The following is a 20557-nucleotide window of genomic DNA, read 5'->3' as shown; positions in this document are numbered from 1 at the left end:
ACTTTTGAGCGGTAGTATATATATATATATATATATATATATATATATATATATATATATATATATATATATATATATATATATATATATATATATATATATATATATATATATATAACAATTTTGCAGTGTTGAGTTTTTTTTTTTAGCAAAATCACAGGCATTTGTGTTGAAAATAATGACCAATCAGAGGTGTTTAAGTTACCGGTTGTCAGAATCCACTCAGTATCTCAAAACACTAAACGATTTTATGTTTAGTGCAAGTTTACCAAGTTCTGCACTCGCAATTTGTGACTTTTCCTGCATCAGTACAAAAAGTGGCAAAAACAGATAAAAAATAGATTTTTTATATTTTATAATAGTGATTTGATAATGTCTAAAAATAAATTCAAAACCAAAACTTGGAAAAAAACCTATATAAAAGGGAGTGGAAATGGCTAATGAACCAATCAGTGCTCCTCTGCTGCCATCTACTAGTTATAGTGGTCTTTTTACATTTTAAAATAAGGCCCTGATCCACACTTGCCACACTTCATATGCACTTACGGTTTTGTGGACTTACAATGGCTGCCACATGTGTGTGTGTGTCCGTTAAGTCTATGAAATCATAGGGTGTCCCATTTGTCATTTTAGGTTTCAGTAGGGTGTTCGTGACCTCTCTGTGTAGTCTTCAGAGTTACATGCCCAGTCAGGAAAATAGGACAAAGTGGATTTAGATCTCTGAGTAACTTGAAATGAAAGTAAACTGCAGTTCTTTTGAGGAAGCCACAATTGGCTGACCCCTTAATTCGTTGTTGTTATTGTGTGCCCAAACTCTGTTTAATTAGGAAGCGGTTCAGCTTGCCCTGCCTCCCTCGGCAGGGTATTCATGACTGAAACCTCTTCAAAATGAACAAGCTTTCTTTTGTCTGGGAAGGTCTCTTTCTCTCAGTCTCTCAATTTCCAACCAAAGCTTTAAGCAGAGTCTGAGCAGACTAACCTCTACATCTTCCTTAAGTAGTTGAATTAAATGGACCCAAGAAAAGTGACTGGTGTGCGTCTCAGTTTAAAACCAAACAGATGTATATTTTGGCTGTACTGTCTGCATTTAATACATCAATATTTATTGAAAACAAAAGAAACTTTGCCATTGCCACATACTGTCCTATTTGAATGCAAGTAGTAAACAGTTTTGATATTGTGTCTGACTTGGACACGGACGCTCATGGAACACAGAAGTTAAACAGTGGCCTGTTTAAACACTTCAGGGTGAACACTTCCATCTCAACACATTTTATGTAGTGACGAGGCAGGTTTTGCATTTTTAAGTTCAAATGTTTACCTCAGGAGCCATGAAGGCAATGGTTCCCAGGAGCTGACCCTGGAACTCCCCTGCACCCGTGCCTTTTGAAGCCAAACGTGCTGCTGCCCCAAAATCAGCTATCCGCAACCTCTGGCCTGTGCTGTCAATTAGCAGATTGGCACCTACACCGGTTAAAAGGAGACCATAAATAAGAGAACACATCCTAAAGCTCTGTTCCACAACCTAGTGAGCTGCCTTGCCGTCTACTGCCTACATAGAGAGCTACCATATAAGGTACCAGAACTGAAATTAAATGTCATACTTGGGCAACAACTCCACGTTACACAAACAGAGTTCCATTGCTTTCTAATAGAGTTGGGAGCGCACCTACATTATGATGCTGTCTCAGTAGGCAGTAGGTACCTGTTTAGGTTTGGAACAGAGCTTAAAACACACACACACACACACAAAAACTGAACTGAAAAAGTCAATGCCGCCTTTATTCATCAAAGGACACAAGAGTAGGCTGGAAATCATTCCTCCCAGCTTGAGACAATAGCAGTGCTTTCTGTAGCCATGTTCCAGTAGCTTACCTTTGATGTCCCGGTGTATGATCTGATTCTCGTGGAGGTAGGCGAGACCTCGTAGGAGCTGCTCAGTGTAGTTGATGACCACACCCTCCTTAAAGGCGCCATACTTATTTAAGAGATGAGATACAGAGCCACCTGGAGGAAAACAGAGGGGTTCAAGTATGACTTTTATAGACCAGGTCAGATCTGGTAAACAGTAATTAAAAGCCAAAAGGACCTCGTGTAATAATGCATTGTGAGATCCACTGTTGCCAAGGTCACGTTTTCCTGCACAATTGGGCTATTTTGAAAATGCAGTTAAAAAAGTTATTCCACAAATTAAATCGGACCCTTTTACAAACGTGTATTGATCCTCAGAAAGAATACCTGGCGACCTAAGGACTGCGAGATGGAGATTGTGAGTTCCAGAATTTTAAGTTGGTTTAATTGAGTTTGGCATTGCAGATAAACTGCACATTGATGCCTGAGTGCAAACAAAAAGAGTGAATGTGGAGAGAATTAGAGTGAATGAAAAGAAGATTATGTAGGCTATTATAAGTCATAACTAGGGTTGCCAATGTTACATATAATACAGAATCGTCCCATTACTCATTCATAAGCATGGATACAAGCATTTGAAGTTAAAGTCATCAAGGCTGCATTCCATATTAAACCCTGTTTGTCCTGTATAGGCCGTAATGTAGTCTAGGGTATACATAGACAAACGCTGTAAGGCCACCTAGTTTTAAAGGGATTTTGCATGTGCCCATCCAGCCACATATGAAAACCTGCAATCTACATGAGGAAAGACGTGAGGGAAAGGGAAGTCATCTTTCGCTACTGTAAGGTAATGTTAAATATAGAAAAAAATATTTTACATTTATCAACTTTTAGTGTATTCTTTAGTCACCCATACGAACTACAATGTAATTTGCAAAACATTTTCATTCATACATGGTTGCTAAAGTAATTTTGTATATAGAATATGGAATATATATATAGAATATATAATTAATTGAGCTAGTTTTCATTTATTTTTGGTGGGTTCTGAGTCTTTGGGCTGGAAATTTTTCTGCGACCTGGCAACCCTGGTGAGATCCCAACATGACCACTATCTTTAAGGTGCTGTTTACTTTTGTTCAGCAAATTCTAATGGACGAAATCCAGACATTTCAATAGGACTCCAAGCCAATGGGAATTTTGCACAAGTGCAGATTTTGCAACAGTTTCAAGTTCAAGTTGCACAGATTCACTACCTTGGCCAATGAAAAGATGCTAGGTTTGAAAATAATACTGGACCCGTTTTTTGTGTGTGAAATTTCGCTTATGTGACCACACCTTTACTCTCTGCATGTTTGTGACAACCCACCTGCCATCCACTCTACAAAAAGGTTGTAGTTGTTCTTCTCACAGGTTGCCCCCAGCATCCGGATGATGTTTGGATGGTTAAGGAGACCCATCATGCGAATTTCCTCTCGTAGTGCCTCCACCACCTCCTCCTGCTCTGAGGAGGTGTTCCTCACATACGTCACCTGAAGAATTAAATCACAATCAGGCATCATGTCTGTACTGTATATAGTACGTTCTGTTCCGTCATCTGTCTGTACATGTTCAGTCATCACTGCCACTGTTGTTATAAGTGACCAGTCAACATCATCTCTCAGCATTTTCAGATAATTTGCATTACAACTATCCAAACACAAAGATTCCCCATAAAGTGTTTGAAAAAAATGGTGTACATCAACAGTTAGTAGGACTGACCAGTAAAGGTAAGGTTTGAAACCTGAACACGACAGTGCAACAGATCACAAAATCATGAAGAAAATCCTCATGTGAAGTATCGGGTGGTGTATGTAACAGATATTCTCACCTGTTTGACAGCCATCAGAGTACCAGTGCCAACATCCTGAGCCTGGTAACATGACGAAAAGGCACCCAGGCCAATTTGTTGCCCTTTTAGCCATTCCATGCCTTCCCTGTATGGCTGCTTTGCTTTGGTATGACCAGGCAGAGTCTCTGGTGTCTGACCATGAAAAGGAAAAAAGGCAGGGAAAAATTAAGCCAAACAAACGTTTTGATCTTAAAATTATACACGAGCAGTGCTTGCATAAGGCAGAATGATTAAACAAGCATTTGTGATATTAGTGATACTAGATATTAGTGGAGTCAAATCTCTTTCTACAGCTTGTCACTGGGCCAGTGCCCTTAATGGGGCATCTTTCTTCTTTATTTACATCATACCTTACCATATTGTATCATATTTCATAGTAGCACCTTAAGGATACATATTACTACTCTAAACTACTAATATGCACCCTTTTTGGGGTAGCTAAGGTACCAAGATGTCCTTTTAAGAGACAAGCTGTTGTTTCTGACAGTGTACAGGAGTCACCTTTATTTTTGAGCAAAGTTGACTATGATATTAATATTTAGTCATGCACTTACATCCACCTGAATAATGATCACGTCTTCTCCTTTCTCCACCTGTAACTGCGGGATGATAGGCAGGGCATCTTGTGACTCGGACATTGCCATGACTACAGCCAACGCCTCCTCTTCCTCAGCCTCCATCTTCTCCTTGCACTTCTGGTTCTTGGTCATGTCCTCGCTGTACGTGTCGTCGTTTGTGTTGGTCTGTTCTGGTGAAAGCACTGCCACTTCGGACTGGAAGGTGACTGTGCTGTCTGCTGCAGGTATAGAGGCTTCTAAAAGGTCCTCCATGCTGGAGCTGAGATCGGCCGAAGCATCTATACCGTGGAATTTCTCCTCTACTGGTGTGAAGACTGTGTCCTCACTGGGGATGAGAGCAGAACCGCCACTACAGCCCATGTCGTCTCTGGACCTGACCTCCTGAAGGTCCAGTTTCATGTTGCTCTTTGTCCCTGGGCTTAAAGCTTTAGCTCCGTCAGATGAGGCAGTGGGAGAGGGTCGAGAGGGTCTGGGCCAGTGGATCTGACTCGAGGGAAGTGGCCGAGCTTGGGTAAACACAGGGGAGGGCAGCTTCTCCGGCTCCTTACCACTACAGACACCTCCACTTAATCCTTTCTGCAGTGGCAACTTGCGCTGGGTACTCAGTGAGGACTGGGCGAGTTTGTTGGGCATAAAACTCTGTGGCAGGGCTTTGGGGCTTTCTGGAGGGAAGGCTGAGGCATTGGCCATGGACAGAGAAGGAAGGCTCGGGGGTTGACTGGATGAGGGGGAGTTCAAACATTGACTCATAGGTCTGTTTCGGGCCTGAACGGGGGGCTTTGGAAATTCAGCAGGGCTTGTGACGATGTTTGAGAGTCTCTCTGTTATATCATCTACAGGAGTTGAACTGGCTTGACCTGAAAGCGCCACCCTGGCAGTCGGCTGCTGTAGACCATGGGTGGGAGAGTTCCTTTCAGTCGTACATGGGGAGTTATGGGGGGCTGTGGGCTCGAGGAAAGCATTGGAGTGCGAACTGTGCCCAGTCTGTAAGTCATCTAGTCCCAGATGGATGGCTTCCAGGATGTCCATCTCCTCAGCGATGGCCAGAAGACGTCGGCGCATGCGGGCGTAGTGAGTAGAACTGGTGACGTTGAGCATGTCCAGTAGCTTGACGAAGACATGAGGCACACGAGCTACCATACGGGCAGCGCTCAGGAAGACGCGACGGGAAAGCTTACCCACCATGGAGTGAGAGTTATCGATGGACTGCAGTGCGAAACTTAGAAGAGGCAGCAGCTTCTGGTACCTACGAAGGCAAAATAATGGAGTTAAAACCCATGACGATACAGCAAAGAACATCCCTTTCCTTTTTAAATGGGTTTCAATTATCAAAAACTGAATGAATATTGAGCTATGTTTTGATTGCAACCCTGGTAAAACACCCAAAATGTCTTAATGCCTGCTCTAAATGGGGTCTGTAATGTAATCAATTGTATCGGTGTCTGCAAAGGTGTGACCTAAATGGCCCTTAAAATTAGTGAGACAAATTTAATTTGTTACCAGAAGTAAAGGTCTGGTTGCACAGACAGAACCTTGAGCTAAGATTTTAAGAAGGATGAGACATGAAAGAATCAACCGCTATGTTACACTACCACTTTCAATAAATTCTTCTTCCCAGAAGAATTTTGCTTGAGAGTAGAAAAAAAAAAAATAATAAACACATACCAACTTGGCAAGCTCTTACTGAGTGAACATTGCTAGTTATAATGTCCATTTTGCTTACATATAAAAGAAATGATCCTAGGTTAAATTTACAATCCTGGTACTTGTTCTGGCATTCATTTTTTTAACTGTACAATTTTATGCTAATTTAAATTGTATCACTAGAAAATAATGACATCACACAAACATCCTAAAATTGTTTAAACGGTTGCAAAAATGCTTAACTTTTATACATGTTCATATTTCATAAATCGAGAACAGAAGATCAGCAAGATTAGCATGCATTTCTGTACCTCTCCACAATGTTTTGGGCCTGGTTGCAGTCTTCACCTGACACAATATGAGGGTAGAATTCAGCAGGAAACTCCAGTAAGAGCCTGTCGATCAGACACAGCCGACCCAGCAGTGCTTGCCAGTTATTGGCCTCCGTTTTAGAGCCCAGGATACAATTCAGGACATAGTCAACTCCACCAATACCAATAGAGCCTAATGGAAAATCATAGATGAACACATATTTCTATTGAAAAGCAAACAAATATTAAAAAAAGGTTAGTTTATGAGTCAATAACAGTGTAAGCTTTCTGTTCCTCACACAAAGCTAAAGTATAGGTGCATCCCAAATCTTGTACTTATGCTCTATCCTATGCCACTTTGTAGTATAAAGTGTCAGTAGGGTGTTCACACTGAAAAGTATATCTAACAAAAAAAAAATAATGAAGTGTGGAACGTTTGACACTTCATGCACTCTGTGACAGCTTTCCTTATAGTGTACGGAAAGAGGCTTCAATGATGGATGACAAAAAACACTAGACCAGGGGTGCAAAATTCTAGCTTCAACTCCAATCAAGCACTTCAGGCTTATTTGAAAACTACAGGAATGTGTGTTGGAGAAGTGTTGGAACTAAACTCTGCAGGGCTGTGGCCTGCCATGAGGTCAGCTTTATACCCCTGCACTTGACAGTTGAGTACATAGTGCATAGTATAAGTGCATAGTTTAGTAAATAACAAATAACTTCAAACAACACGGAATATAATGCAGTCAAATGGACTACTTTTATGGTGCTCTTCTTGTACACTGACAGCCACAAAAAAACTAAATTGGCCTTTTATTCACATATAAATATTGATTACCTGCCTGACGCATGAGAACAAACCTCTTGAAGAAGTTCAAACGTGCTGCGTAACAAGAGAATGAACCTCATTGGTTCTCACACATCAAGCAAACATGCTTGAGCTTCCGTTTACCACAAATGATGTGCGAGTTTATGAATGTTTATGTGAATAAAAGGCAAAATTCAACCTGTTCATCATATAAAGCTCTTTTTGACTAAATTAAAATTGACAATTAAACCACTCAATTCATATGGATTAGTTATATGATCTATTTATGAACTTTTTGAAGCGTCGTTCAAAAAGTGCCAGTTGCTAAGCTGTCTATGGAGCTCTCAGATTTCATCAAAAAGATCGTCATTTGTGTTCCAAAAATGAACGAAAGTCTTACAGGTTTGGAATGACATGGGGGCGAGTAATTAATGAGAACATTTTCATTTTTTGGGTGCACTAAACCTTTAAATTTAATTTATGCATGGAGGCTGCACGAAACATTAACCATAGGATAATTTCATTAAGACATAGATTTGATGATTACAAATTTGTACCTGCTTTGAGGATTTCTCTGCCCACCGCAAGTTCCCCCATTTGACCTTTGCACAGCTCCAGCAGAGTGGACACAGACAGCTGACTGGTGCGACTATGAGCACAAAAAGACAAACACGTACACTTAGCAAACCCACTTCAAAAGAGCATTGAAAGTCAACAGGAAAATGTGAGAGGTACTTCTGAGCAAACAAGACACTAAAAATAAACAAACACGTGATTATTCTTCAAGAATTGATTGGATGAGGAAAAGAGGATGTCCGCAAAGATGTTTCAGTTACTACATACTGATGAAAGATTGTTTACTTTAAAATAATATGCACCAATCAATCATTCATAATAGACATAATAAACAGCAACATTTGATTTCATACTCACTACTCTTTCAAACAAAATCATCACTCTTTAACAAACATCAGCAATCATTTGTGTTTATTACAGTGCCTGTCCACTAGGTGGCGATAGCCTGTTAACTTTATGACAGCCTGACACTTAAAACATGATGTATACCAGATCTTCTGATTGTGATCATTCCTTTTTTACTAGCTTTGAATAATGGAGGAATCGTGGATCAAGTCAAATCACCATCAATTACAACAAGGCAACTTATTTATCCACTATGCATGACGAACAGGCCCAATCAGATATGTTGTTAAGTTGTACCTGTTAGCATCTGCACACTTGACCAGTATGGTTTCCACCACGGGCCGCAGTAGCTGCTGTAATCGAGTCCGCTCTGACACAGAGTGACAGGGGGTGTAGACAAGCATCGCTCGCAGAGTTTTCTGAAACAAACCACAAAGATCGACTCTTAATACAGATCTATACAAAAGCACAAACAATGTTGCCAAATTCAGGACTATGTCTTGTGTTGTGAATTCTCTAGTCTAGTCAAGATGGGTTTCTCAGACCGTTTTGATTTAAGACCCAGAGAGGACTGCATGATTAACTGAAATATTTATTTAATGAAGACTAAAATGCACGTTTGAGCTGTCTTAACTGAAAGCAATTTGCACTGACATATCTTAAAATATGTTAGTGGCATTGTTTTGTCTCAAGATGGACACCAGTTATGTTTTTTTTTTAAAGCATATTTATAAGAGCTACTAAAATATCGTAATTGAACTAAGGCCTAATCCTGGCTTAATCTAAACCCTGTGAAACCAGGCCTGAAAGTGCATGTTGTCAACAAAAGAGAGTTTTTAAAGAGTATTCTCCAAAATAAAAGCTTGATTGTTAAGCAATAAATATTAATATTGGAATAAATATGAATAATATATATTACTATTGGAAATTTTGTTGTACTCTAAAAATAAAATTCTTATTTTTCGTAAATATTCTTTTTTTCCCTTTACAGTGAAATTACAATAGTATTTTTTTATTTTAATTTATTTAGTGATAATAATAAATAGAAAAATAATATTTAGTAGTAATAACAATAGCAACCAAAACAATAAAATAATATTTTATAATACTATTAATATATATATTATTATTATTATTATTATTATTATTATTATTATTATTATTATTATTATCATATTGATATATAATTACAACATTTTTGGTGAAATTGTGCTACAAACAAGCAAAGCAAACAATGCTTTTATTAAATCAAAAAAAACAAAACAAATGTTATCAGAAAAAAACTCAATTCTAATCATGCATCCCAACACTGGGCATCATGTGATGGCCAAATATAGTACCAAAATTGTTTACTGTCCAAAAGTCATCTGGCATCTGCGTAACATTGCTAGCCTCTACAAAGTGACTGAGTTTCATTGGATGTACAGCCTCCGATGTCAACAGCAAAAGAAATGGGATGCGTTTTCTCCATTTTTAAGTTTTATTTTACTAGCCTATCTACACAAACAAGTATATGATTAGTTGATTTTATTAATTTTAACAATCCTGCGATCTGCCGGTTGAGAACCACTGGGGTACAGTACATTAACAGTGCTACACAGTGTGTTTGTGTGCGTGTGTGAGAAAGAGTTCACCCTGACCCTGACTCCCAGAGAGAGCTGGGAGTGGTGACTGATAGCACAGTGCACTGGAGCGCGGCCCAGCATTGATTAACCCACCACACACTCCCCAACCGAAAACAAACACGCATTTGCCAACACACATATACACACACAAAAGTATAAAACAATGCTCGTCTGCATGCAACTCCACACCAAGTATAAATAGTGAAACATTATGACATCTAAACTGCCACATTTAGCTCACAAGCGGACTTTAGATCAGCCAGACCGCTACCCAACTTCAATACAATGCAGTGTTTATAGAGCTGTCTAACACAAGGTAACATCCTGAAAGCTTTTGTCTGTAGTATTTTTAGTTCATAGAGACAGCCCTCTTTCTGGTGTGTGTTCGAAGAATATAGGAAAACTGCTGGAAAGCCCCGAACGGACAAAACGCTTGTTGTTTTCATAAAGGCGGCTCACTGGAGCACAGAGCCTGAGGGAAAGACACCATCCCAGAAGTCCAAGCAGCAAGAACTATTGTTTTGTTTGTTTGTTTTTTGTTTTAAAAGGAAGAGAAATAGGTTGTGAGAGAAAGAAAAAAGGGAAACCTTTCTTTTCCAGCTTCAGTCTCAGGATCCCTGCTGCTTCCAGACTTCCTGGTTTGAAGTGAACTTTAAAACTAGCCAGCGTGGTTCGTTGCACTTTAGTACTCTGGCCCGGTTCAGATAACCTCAGATCAAAGTTGACAAGAGGAAAAGAAATACCTATACATTGTATTCACTGAAGAGGTTTTTGCAGACAATGGCAAGTGAAAAGTATTAAGGGCCATGAAATGGTATTTTGCTTTATTTCTGTTTTATTTGTTGGGATTTTTGTCATTTTTTTATTGACAGCAGTCTTAAGGTATAGGGCTGGGTGATCAAATATTACTGGTATTATTGCATTTTTCCGGTATTATTGCATCATTTTGCTTGCAATATAAAATTAGGGAATGAGTATGTGTGTAAGCACACTGTGAAAAGAGTCAATGTTTTCTATTTAAAAGGTAGCCTACACTATGTAACTTTTGGGTCTCTAGCGGTTAAAAAACAAAACTGCATGCATTTTGTGGAAGAACATTGTTGTGCTTCGGCTCTGCGTGACTCTGCAGATGAATATGGTTATCATTTACCAGTTTAGATGGAAAGGAGCTGACTAGCTGAAGACGTTTCGGTAGCTTTACCCATTAATAGACACGGCACTTCCTTAAAAATTCCAGCACAGTGCTACAACAACCATAATGAAATTCACAATAGATAATGCTTTACAATGAACTCTGTTAGAGAGCTACATATGGCAATTTATCTGTTCAATAAAATACCTTATTCACCTGTTGAGTAATAAAAGCCCTCTCTGAGTCACCTTTACAACATTTCAAATCCCTCAGTTATCGTCATCTTCGAAAAGCCAAGCCAATGTTGATTCTGGTTTTATTACGACCTTTTTTGTTGTGGTGCCCGGGGAGCGATTGGAGGTTAGTTGCCTTGCTCAAGGGCACCACAGTTGTGGGTAATGAGAGTGGAAGAGAGCACTGTTCATTCACTCCCCCACCTACATTTCCTGCCAGTACTGACACCACGACCTTCGGGTTATAAGTCTGACTCTCTAACCATTAGGCCACAACTGCCCTATAATGTTATAATAGGCTTACCACAGTGAATCAGGGTAATACGAAAACACGTTTTGGAAGGATTGATGTATTGACTTTAATTTTGTACAATTTGAACAAAAAGTTACATAGTGTACCTTTAAGTGTTTTTGAAGAGTTGAGCATTGCAGCCAATCACAGACATGTCTGTTGATTGCATGAACACAATGGTCAAACAGAGATGTTTAAGGTACACAGAATCCACTCAACACTGCTCTAAATGCCCATTTCTTTTGACTGCAAGGTTCACTGTGTTCTGTATGCTCATGCAGCTGTATTTTTTTTTAATATAACAGTTTTGCATGAGTGTGAAACTCAGTCAGTCAGTGAGCTTGCACTGGACTGAAGTGATTGACAGCTTCAGTGATTATAAAGGGAGTGCTCTTAGCTCGCCATCTGTATTAAACCCAGTCACAGTTTGAACAAAAGATAGATTTTTCACAATGCAAACACACTGCAAAGTTTCTGGATTGTCAACCTTATTTAAATGTGGGATTAAATCCCAAACTGAGATGACTGACAGTGATAACCATAGCAATGGACAAGACAAAAAAAAAAATCTCATACTGCATGTCAAAATAGATCTGTGCTTCAAGTCTTGGATTGTAAATGCAGATTGAAAGAACTGTCACTTGTTTTATGTAATGTGTAATTTGTTTCTTTGTTCTTTAAAGAACATGTTTTGTGACAACCACACATTTTTTTGTTCAAATATTTTTTTTTATATTTTTATACTGGTACCTATTAAAAAGAAAGATTTTAAAATTTTCCTTTTGTGTTCATTCAGTAAAAAGCAGTGAGTGGTAATATGCCTAGATTATTTTTATTATCTTGATTATTTTGCAGTAAACTTTACTGTGGAAAAATACTGAGAATTTTTACCTATATCACCCAGTCTAATTTGGATGTGGCCTTGGCGTAATGAAGGAATGAAGGACACTCAAAACAGTAGACCAGTGAAGTGATCAAATCTTGCTCAATTTACAAAAAACTGGACTGTATTCTATGGGGTAGGGCTTCTCTGAATGCAGCTCAGTTAAGGAGCATCACCCATTCGGACCAGGTCATTCTCATTTGAACAGAAAATCTGAATTGAGGTGTGAATGAAGAAAAGAGTTCAAAGAAGAAACGTGAATTCCCAAATGAAATGGCTAAGGCCATCAAACCAATATTATGTCCCAATTCTCTAGTCTCAGTTTAACCTGCCCTGATGACTGTAGGAGCTCCTGGTTGGTGCAGTATTGTGCAACTTCCTTCTGCTGTGCCACAATCTCTCGTTCATATGATCTTAACAGTAGCATGACACGCTGTGAACACTTCATGTGACTGAAGTGTTCACATGATAATAGCAGTGGGTCAGGCATGTGAACAGTGGTAAGTAAGTTCACAGCATTTCAGCATTCTGAATGCATTACACTTGGACATAAGGACTGTAGTATTTGAATAATAAAGACCTTTGCTTCACATACTAGTGCTTAAATGACCTAAAAAAAAAAAAAACATGCATGTAACCCAGTGGTTCCAAAAATGGGGGGGCGCAATCCCCAGAGGGGGCCCAGAGTTAGGGCAAGGCTAAAGTACAGTGTGCAGTCAGCAGATTGTTATGCAAAAGAAACCTCCACTGCGAAATTATCCCGCTTATTATGCAGCTACTTGCCACATAATGAAATAATTGAACACAAAATATTAATTTGACATTTTATAACCTCAAGATGATTACTGCATCGAACATCACAGCTACCAAAACACCATATCTACACCAGACACGAACGCCGCAAAGCATCAAAAACCCATTATAAATCAATGATGATGTCTACACTAGATATGACGCAACACAACAAAAACATCTCAGACAGTAAAATGAAAATATCTTGCCCTTGGTTTCAACAGTAGGTAATGAATAGATACCACAGTGTGTTATGTGCCTCAAATATTAGCTTCTGACAGTATGAAGCCGAACAAGTTAAGAGGGCACTTTATAGACTTATCACGAGCACAAAGAGAAGACCGCTGAAGTTGAGTAGTTGTAGTGCTGTATTAATTACAAAGTTTTAAATAAATCCTATAGGATTGTGCAAGCAAGGTTATGTCTGAGAGTCTCTTTTATGTGGGTGCATGTAGGTTTTTCTTTACAAAAAGGGGACAAATATTTGGGAACCATTATTAACCAGTGCAGTCTGATTAATTGAAGCACTTATAGGGGTGGGCGATATGGCAAAAATATCATATCACGATTTTTTCCTGGAAAATCACGATTCACGATTTTATCATGATTCTTCATGTTGGTTTTACCATTTTACCACTGAACATTACAGCCAAACTAACTTCCATATTTTAAAAACAAAGCCTTACAAAATATTAAAATATAAAACAAAAAAGAATGACAGACATTAGGCCAAAGTAGCGAAGACAAAAATCTTAAAAAAGAAAAAGATAGGCTACGCATTATACAAATAAAATCAACGTTGCTTTAGTTTTTTCAGCTACTGTAGGTGTATTTAACAGTAGCATTCAAGCAAAAAATTAAATGAACAAATATAAAAATAAAACACTACAGTTAACTGTATAAATTATACATTGATTCTTAATAAAGCTAATGTATTAAAGTTCTCAATCAAGAGCAGAGGGTGATTTTCTCTTTTTGTTTTGTTTTATTAGAGATAGTTACCCCAAAAAGCGTCATAATTTACTCTCTCAAGTTGTTTTAAACCCTAATGAGTTTCTTTCTTCTGTTGAAAATAAAAGTTATTTTGAAGAATGTGGGTAACCAGACAGTTGTTGGTCCACAGTGACTAGTGTATGTTTTTCCTACTATGGAAGTCAATGGGGACCAGCAACTGTTTGGTTACCCACATTCTCCAAAATATTTTATTTTTTTGTTCTGCACAAGAAAGAAATTATTACAGGTTTGAAACAACATTACAGTGAGTAAGTGACAGAATTTTCATGTTTGTGTGAACTATCCAAGTTACACTACACAACTATACAAGCGGCAGCATGGTTAATATTAGGCTGCTCTGTCACATTAAAGATCGTCACATATATACAGCCATGCATCCAGTTTTCTCTCAAATGTTTACTTTCACTTTAGACATAACCAACTGTGTTTATGTAAACTTTGTGTGTATTTGACAGTATTCGTACAATCAGACTCGAAAGATAACTTGGTAATCAGACGCCATTTGACAGGCTTTTAGTACCTGTGCGCTTCGGGTGTACACATTCTGAAAAACAATGTTAGAACAGCGCATCAGCATGCGAATGTCACGCGAGTGTCCCGCGAATATTACTCTACTGCTGCGTTAAAATGTGATGTGAATGTATGTCACATTGTACAGTATGTTGTGACGGAGGCCCTAGAACTGCAACTGATAGAATGCACTAGCACGATACTGCAATATTTCTTCATAAGCAGATCGTGGAGACATTTTAATCGTCCACAATCAAAAACTGTGATATCGCATACCCCTAAGTACTTATTCATTGTCATGTCTAACAGATAATACACAACTGACCATATTATTAAAGTGATGTTGTTTTGTGCCTTAATAGTGTTTTTAAGACAGAGGTAAAGCATCTCACCAGTGCTGCCACATAGACTTTGTAGACTGGGTCTGCACAGACCATGGAGAGCACACTACAGCAGGACTCAACCACCACGTCTCCAGAGACCTTCCCAGCAGCTGTGCCCAGCCCTGCCCCCGCACCGGCCAATGAATGCTCGCCGTTGGCCAACAGGAGGGCTCCGCTCACGTCATGTGACAGCCTCCGAAGGGCCATTTCCCTGATGTTCCAGTTCCGGGAAAAGAGACAGCCAACCAGCTCCAAACCAAACACCTGAGAGGGAGCATGAACACACACAACCATGAAGAGCTTGTTTACATCAGTTAATATAACATTACAAAACAGCAAGGTCATATTTTTACTGAAACTTCAAAAAAATAAAATAGAAACAATAGTAAGATTTCTTACATTGTGACATTTTCGATTTTAATAAAAATCTTTATAAATTAAATGTAAAAGAATACTACCATGATGTATACTTACAGCTGCACTTAAAACTTTTTTTTTTGCTTTGCATTGCATTGCGGTAATGACAATTTAGATGGAAAATATATCAGTTTATGTGAGAAGTGATATATGAATACTGATGAATATGACAGCCAACAATAATTTTTATGATATTGATGGCTGATATTTAAATCTATATTGTTCTGCACATTTTTAAAAGGCTTGGTTCACTCAAAAATTAAATTTCAGTCATTAATTACTCACTCCATACCTGTATGATTTTCTTCTGCGGAACACAATACATGCTATCCTTAAGAATGTTGGTAACAAAAGAGTTTCAGTTCCCATTGACATTATTTTGACATTCAGTGGGAACCAAAACTGTTTGTTTACCAAAATTCTTCAAAACATCTTTTCTGTGTTCCATAGAAGAAAGAAAGTCATACAGGTTTGAAACAGTGCAAGTCAGAATCTTCATTTTTTGGGTGGACTATCCCTTTAAATTACAGCACATCATGACACAAAGGAAAGAAAATAAGGTCTTCTGAAGACCTTTGCAAAAAAGTTGAAGTTTATCAGTCTGAAAAAGGTTACAAAGCTATTTCTAAGGCTTTTTGGCTCCAGTGAACCACAATTAGAGCCTGATTATCCAAGGAATGATCGTCCTGTCAAAATCTACATGAATAGAATACATGAAAGCCATGTACTTTTTGTTCATGAATGGTCACTTTAATGAGTTTTGACCTGATACATTGATTGCATCTTAATATCTTTGTCTTTGTGTATTCAAGTTGAGCGCACCTTGATCCAGGGTTCAGCGAGCTCTGTGTATGTCTGGGGGATGTGCTGCACTCCATACTGTGGAAGAGAGAAGTCGCCCTCCTGCCCCGCCCTGGGGCTCTCAGCCTGAAGAGATGAAGATGACGAAGAAGTAGCAAGTGTCTGGGAGCGGTTTGTTGTGCTTTCCACTGTAGATGATGCCTCATAACTACACACACAAAAACAGAAAGACAAAGCTCTTTAAGACAACATCCACTGTAGACTACTATTCAAAACAATATGATTTTTAATTAATACTTTTACTAAGAAAGAATGCATTAAATTGATAAGAAATTAGTGTTACCAAAAATTTCTATTATAGCATCAGTTACAGTACTACCATCTTTGTGGTATTTTAAAAAAAACTGTTGTAACAACAGTATTTTGAGTCTTGGGTACTGAAATACTGGCCAATGCATGGCAGGTGAGCGGCCCCGTGGCAAAACCTAAAACTGTTCTTTCACTGCAGTGGTGACAGTTTATACTAATGGCTGCCTTTGTCTCTCATAACACAGCAAAACGCATGCATGGTCTAATAGCTTACAAAACATCACAAAAGGCAACAGACCAAACCCGTGGTTTGTGTTCTCATAAGCAGAGATGGTAAGACCTACCTCTTAAAAGTCATGCCATCTTACATTCAGCTAAGACAAATGGAGGGGATTTACTTCATGAAATTAGAATAATTGCAGTTTCCTAAAGAAGAAACAGCAGGGTTTGGTTTCGGAATCACTGTGTGTGGGGCAAATCTCTGGATGGTTTGCGGGGAGTTGGAAATCACCAAAAACAGACTAGCCGCTAGCATGTCAATCCCGGGCAGACACACAAACATGGCTGGTGCCGGGCTGTCTCGCTTACCTAACCACCAGAAAGGAGTTCTACATCTGCCTACCCTGACCTCTACATGACCTCATCTCAGTCTCAAATCCTAAGAACAAATACAAACAGGAGAAATCCCACAGGCATATGTTCTGGATGAAGACACATGACTTCATCTGAAGCACCCTGCTGTTTCACAGCACAATCATCAGCGCTGGGTTTGAGCTGAGAGCTTGCCAGCTTCATCAGTTACTGCCGTCTGCTGTTCTGACACGTTAGGTTTGATGACGGCAGCATTCTTAACCTACATCTGTGTTTGGGCTTGTTGGGTCCCGTTAGCATCTGCCTGCTTGTGTTTATGTAGGACTCTCTTCCTCTGGGTCTGTTAGTCATAAAACATCTGTAACTGAAGCTTTCATGAACGGTTGAATTCTCCAGGCTTTTAATCACACTGCCGCCTCTGGCTTGCTTAGTTAGGGACACCTACTATTCAACAATATTACTGATCTGCCTGCATTGACACCATTGTATGAGAACTGAACTAATGATTTTTACAATGGAAAAGAATCAATACTGAACATACTTAAGCTGGACAGTGACACTATTTTCTTCTAGAGCTGCTATACAGACAAAACATACTTGGTAACATTATTTTCCTGTTATCACTGTAAAGCTGCTTTGAAACAATCTATATTGCAAAAAGCACTATATAAATAAAGGTGACTTGACTTCTACATCTTTACCTGTAAAAATCATGAGACTTCCACTTGGCTCTACACAGAGGGCAGATTAATGTATCGTGATTTCTCCGGCACTCCTCGGCCCCTGGAAAAAAAAAAAACAGGACACAAGAGATGTTCTCAAAACTCATCATCATTACATGAAGGCTGTCAGGAGATATAGGGCTAGAAATGGGTCAAGGACGCTCTTTCAACAAACAACTAGTAAGACTTCAAATCGTCTCCTTTGAGCAATCTTCCTGTTATTACATGTATCTGTCTTTTGTGGGTATTATGACAGATTTGTGCAATATTTAGCCTATTTACACCCTAAGGGGGTACACAATTTTGTATTCCTTCTGCATTATTACTGCAGCATTTTTATTTTTTATTTGTCAGTCAGCAACAATCTCTGGTTGTTGGCTGTTTTTAGTGTTTTTAGCATGGTGGAGATCATTTGAAGAGCTCTGTAATTGAGACAATGAATGAGCATTTCAAATTTGCAAAACTGAGAAAGAACATTTAAAAAGCCTTTTTTATCTTTATATATACTGCCCTATTAATAGCGGTGTTAATAATCGGTTTGTAATTGAACTAGTAGCACAGTCGGAATATCAAAAGCACATGTAACCATGTCAATCGGAATGAATTGGCCAAATCTGATGGAAATTTCATTCAGATTGTAAGGGGTGGTTTAAACCTTTTCTAATCGTATGGAGACGACATGTAAACACTTGATCAGATTGAAAACCGAAACTGGAAAGTACTGTGCAAGTGCAATGATGTAGAGATGGCGTAATGACGCATGGAACGAGCTGCTGTTGTCGAATATAGTGTAATATATAGCGTCGTGTCAGTCTAAAATTCTCCTTCCACTCATTGTCTGTGAAGTGCTGCAAAGACAATGACCCATCAGTCTCTGCTTCAGACTCTCATCCAAAGACATCTCATGTTAGGTGTGGGAAAGGGCATTTTTACTGCTTGATAAATATAAGCAGCACAGCACTAAAATTCATGTGTCATTTCCCAATTAGGAACGAAAACAGATTAATATTAATTCTGCTCTTTAAAACAAAGAAAAGGAAAATGGTTAGCACGCGCAAACAGCGGAAAGCTTGTGACAAACGCGCACATCAACCTGATCACTTTATTTAGCGTTCATGTAAACACTATGTTCAGATTCATCAATTGAAAGAAAAGGTGTCCATGTAAGCGTAGCTATTGTTTTTATTAGCAGACATAGATTTGATGCAAACAAATATGTGGCACCTAAAGGCCTAGTTTATGTTTAAAGCACTAGGGTAGCTTAAAAAAATGGGCAGAAAAAGCTTAAACATGCTCATTCCGGACCAGATGTTCTGTATGAACTTGCACAGTAACTGAAGGGAAATCAATCTAAAGGCCCTCCCTCTCATGTAAAAATGTATATGATATGCTCAGTTTCATGATCCCTTAAGACAGACTAGTCAGGATCATGTCCTTTATATGGGCTCTATTTACCAGCCCTTTGTAAAAGTGTCTGTACCCACAAAAAAGTCTCTTAAAGTCTCCCTCCTTTGATGTGGACAGATGCAGAAGTCAATTCTAGTTTCTGTTGACTATTCTAAATATAATAGTAGGTGATGTGGGATAATCTGGGATATGAGCATTGATATTTTTTCTTGGTACTTACATATAGACATGCAGTGATGGTGGAGTTTGTTTCTGCAACCCTCTTCACACACCGTCAGACTTTCCTCATCTAGCATGTCCAACAGACAGATAGGACACATCTGCTCCTCCTCATCCTTCATACTGGTCACAAGAGAAGTCACACAGATACAGTTTTAAAAGTTACTAAGACATGGGGGCAGTGACAGAGAGAAAATCTACTTTGTTTCAAATGGATCATATGAAAAATCAAATTTTTCTTTTGAGATTGTACCATGAAAACAAACCATAACATTTTTAGAACGCAAACATTAATTGTTCTGACATTCTAAAACGTACTGACTTCACACAGTTTCAGACAGCATCAACATCACTGTGCACACTAACACAACAATACCACCTATTTGGGGTTCGCAAACTTGGCTCGCCCAGTCAGCTCATGAGGTAATACGGATAAAGTAAGAGATAGAGGAAGATGACATAATAGCAGTAAACTATTAATTCAGATTGAATGATTTTGCTCAATTGCTCCTTTAAGTTAATAATGAAGATGCTTGAAATGTAAGGGGTTGTACACACAACACCGTTTTCAACTAAAAACCGAAAACGTATGTATTTTTGCCGTTCATTTACTCGACAACCCCATTTTGGGGGCCTGAAAATGTAAAAATTTTGTAAAACCAGATTCAAAGTGCAAATTTTAAATTCAGTGGCAGCCCTAAAACAATGATGATAGGACAAGAAAAAAACAAAACAAAAACAAAACAAAACACTCACAAGATCCAGTCAGCAAAACATCACTTTTACCCCTTTTCCACCATGGCCGCTTGAGTGCTGGTTCGGAGCCAGAGCCTAGTTTCAAATCAGTTCTTTGTCTTTCGACACACAAAGCACCAGAGCTCCGAACCAGGAAAAGTGGTTCGTAAGTAGCACCAAAACATTGCTGGACTAGAAATAAGAACCGCTTGCGTCAGGGGCTGGGGGCGGTGTTACCGTGACCAACAAGAAACTTGTGTGAGCGCCATTTTTGAAATAGCAGCTAATCAAGCTAATATCAGCTCGATTGTAATCTCCGTCTATATACAAATTACGGCGAGCCGTGTTTGGATGCCGATGTAGGTTCGCAAAGCCACGAGCATCAACAGTAGTGAAACATCCGTAATTGTTGATAGAAGGCTTGTTCGAGATGCATCGGACCGATTCGGTGGGTGCCGCGGATCCGCGGGAGCGTTTGTAGAGCATAC

The 20557-nt window shown here is 38.9% G+C and overlaps 2 protein-coding genes across 4 annotated transcripts in view; one reads left to right on the top strand and one right to left on the bottom strand.

Annotated features, from left to right (window-relative positions):
- The window catches only part of LOC125255945 (histone-lysine N-methyltransferase 2D-like), a 526365-nt gene that overhangs the window by 342761 nt on the left and 163047 nt on the right, over window positions 1-20557 (top strand). The gene's annotated exons all lie outside the window — the stretch shown is intronic.
- Window positions 1-20557, bottom strand: part of map3k1 (mitogen-activated protein kinase kinase kinase 1, E3 ubiquitin protein ligase) — a 64458-nt gene that overhangs the window by 5354 nt on the left and 38547 nt on the right. For both annotated transcript variants that reach the window (XM_048171389.1, XM_048171399.1), the window contains exons 7-18: window positions 19336-19457; window positions 17688-17769; window positions 16108-16294; window positions 14878-15132; window positions 8302-8423; window positions 7641-7732; window positions 6276-6468; window positions 4297-5566; window positions 3722-3874; window positions 3221-3383; window positions 1876-2007; window positions 1322-1464 (exon numbers count right to left, since the gene is read on the bottom strand). In XM_048171389.1, the coding sequence (XP_048027346.1) occupies window positions 1322-1464; window positions 1876-2007; window positions 3221-3383; window positions 3722-3874; window positions 4297-5566; window positions 6276-6468; window positions 7641-7732; window positions 8302-8423; window positions 14878-15132; window positions 16108-16294; window positions 17688-17769; window positions 19336-19457 (2914 nt within the window). The remainder of the gene's footprint in view (window positions 1-1321; window positions 1465-1875; window positions 2008-3220; window positions 3384-3721; window positions 3875-4296; window positions 5567-6275; window positions 6469-7640; window positions 7733-8301; window positions 8424-14877; window positions 15133-16107; window positions 16295-17687; window positions 17770-19335; window positions 19458-20557) is intronic.

The sequence above is a fragment of the Megalobrama amblycephala genome, linkage group LG2 (assembly GCF_018812025.1).
Source record: "Megalobrama amblycephala isolate DHTTF-2021 linkage group LG2, ASM1881202v1, whole genome shotgun sequence".
NCBI lineage: Eukaryota > Metazoa > Chordata > Actinopteri > Cypriniformes > Xenocyprididae > Megalobrama > Megalobrama amblycephala.
Note: the sequence above shows the minus strand (reverse complement) of the source record. Positions and strands in the feature narration are given on the sequence as shown.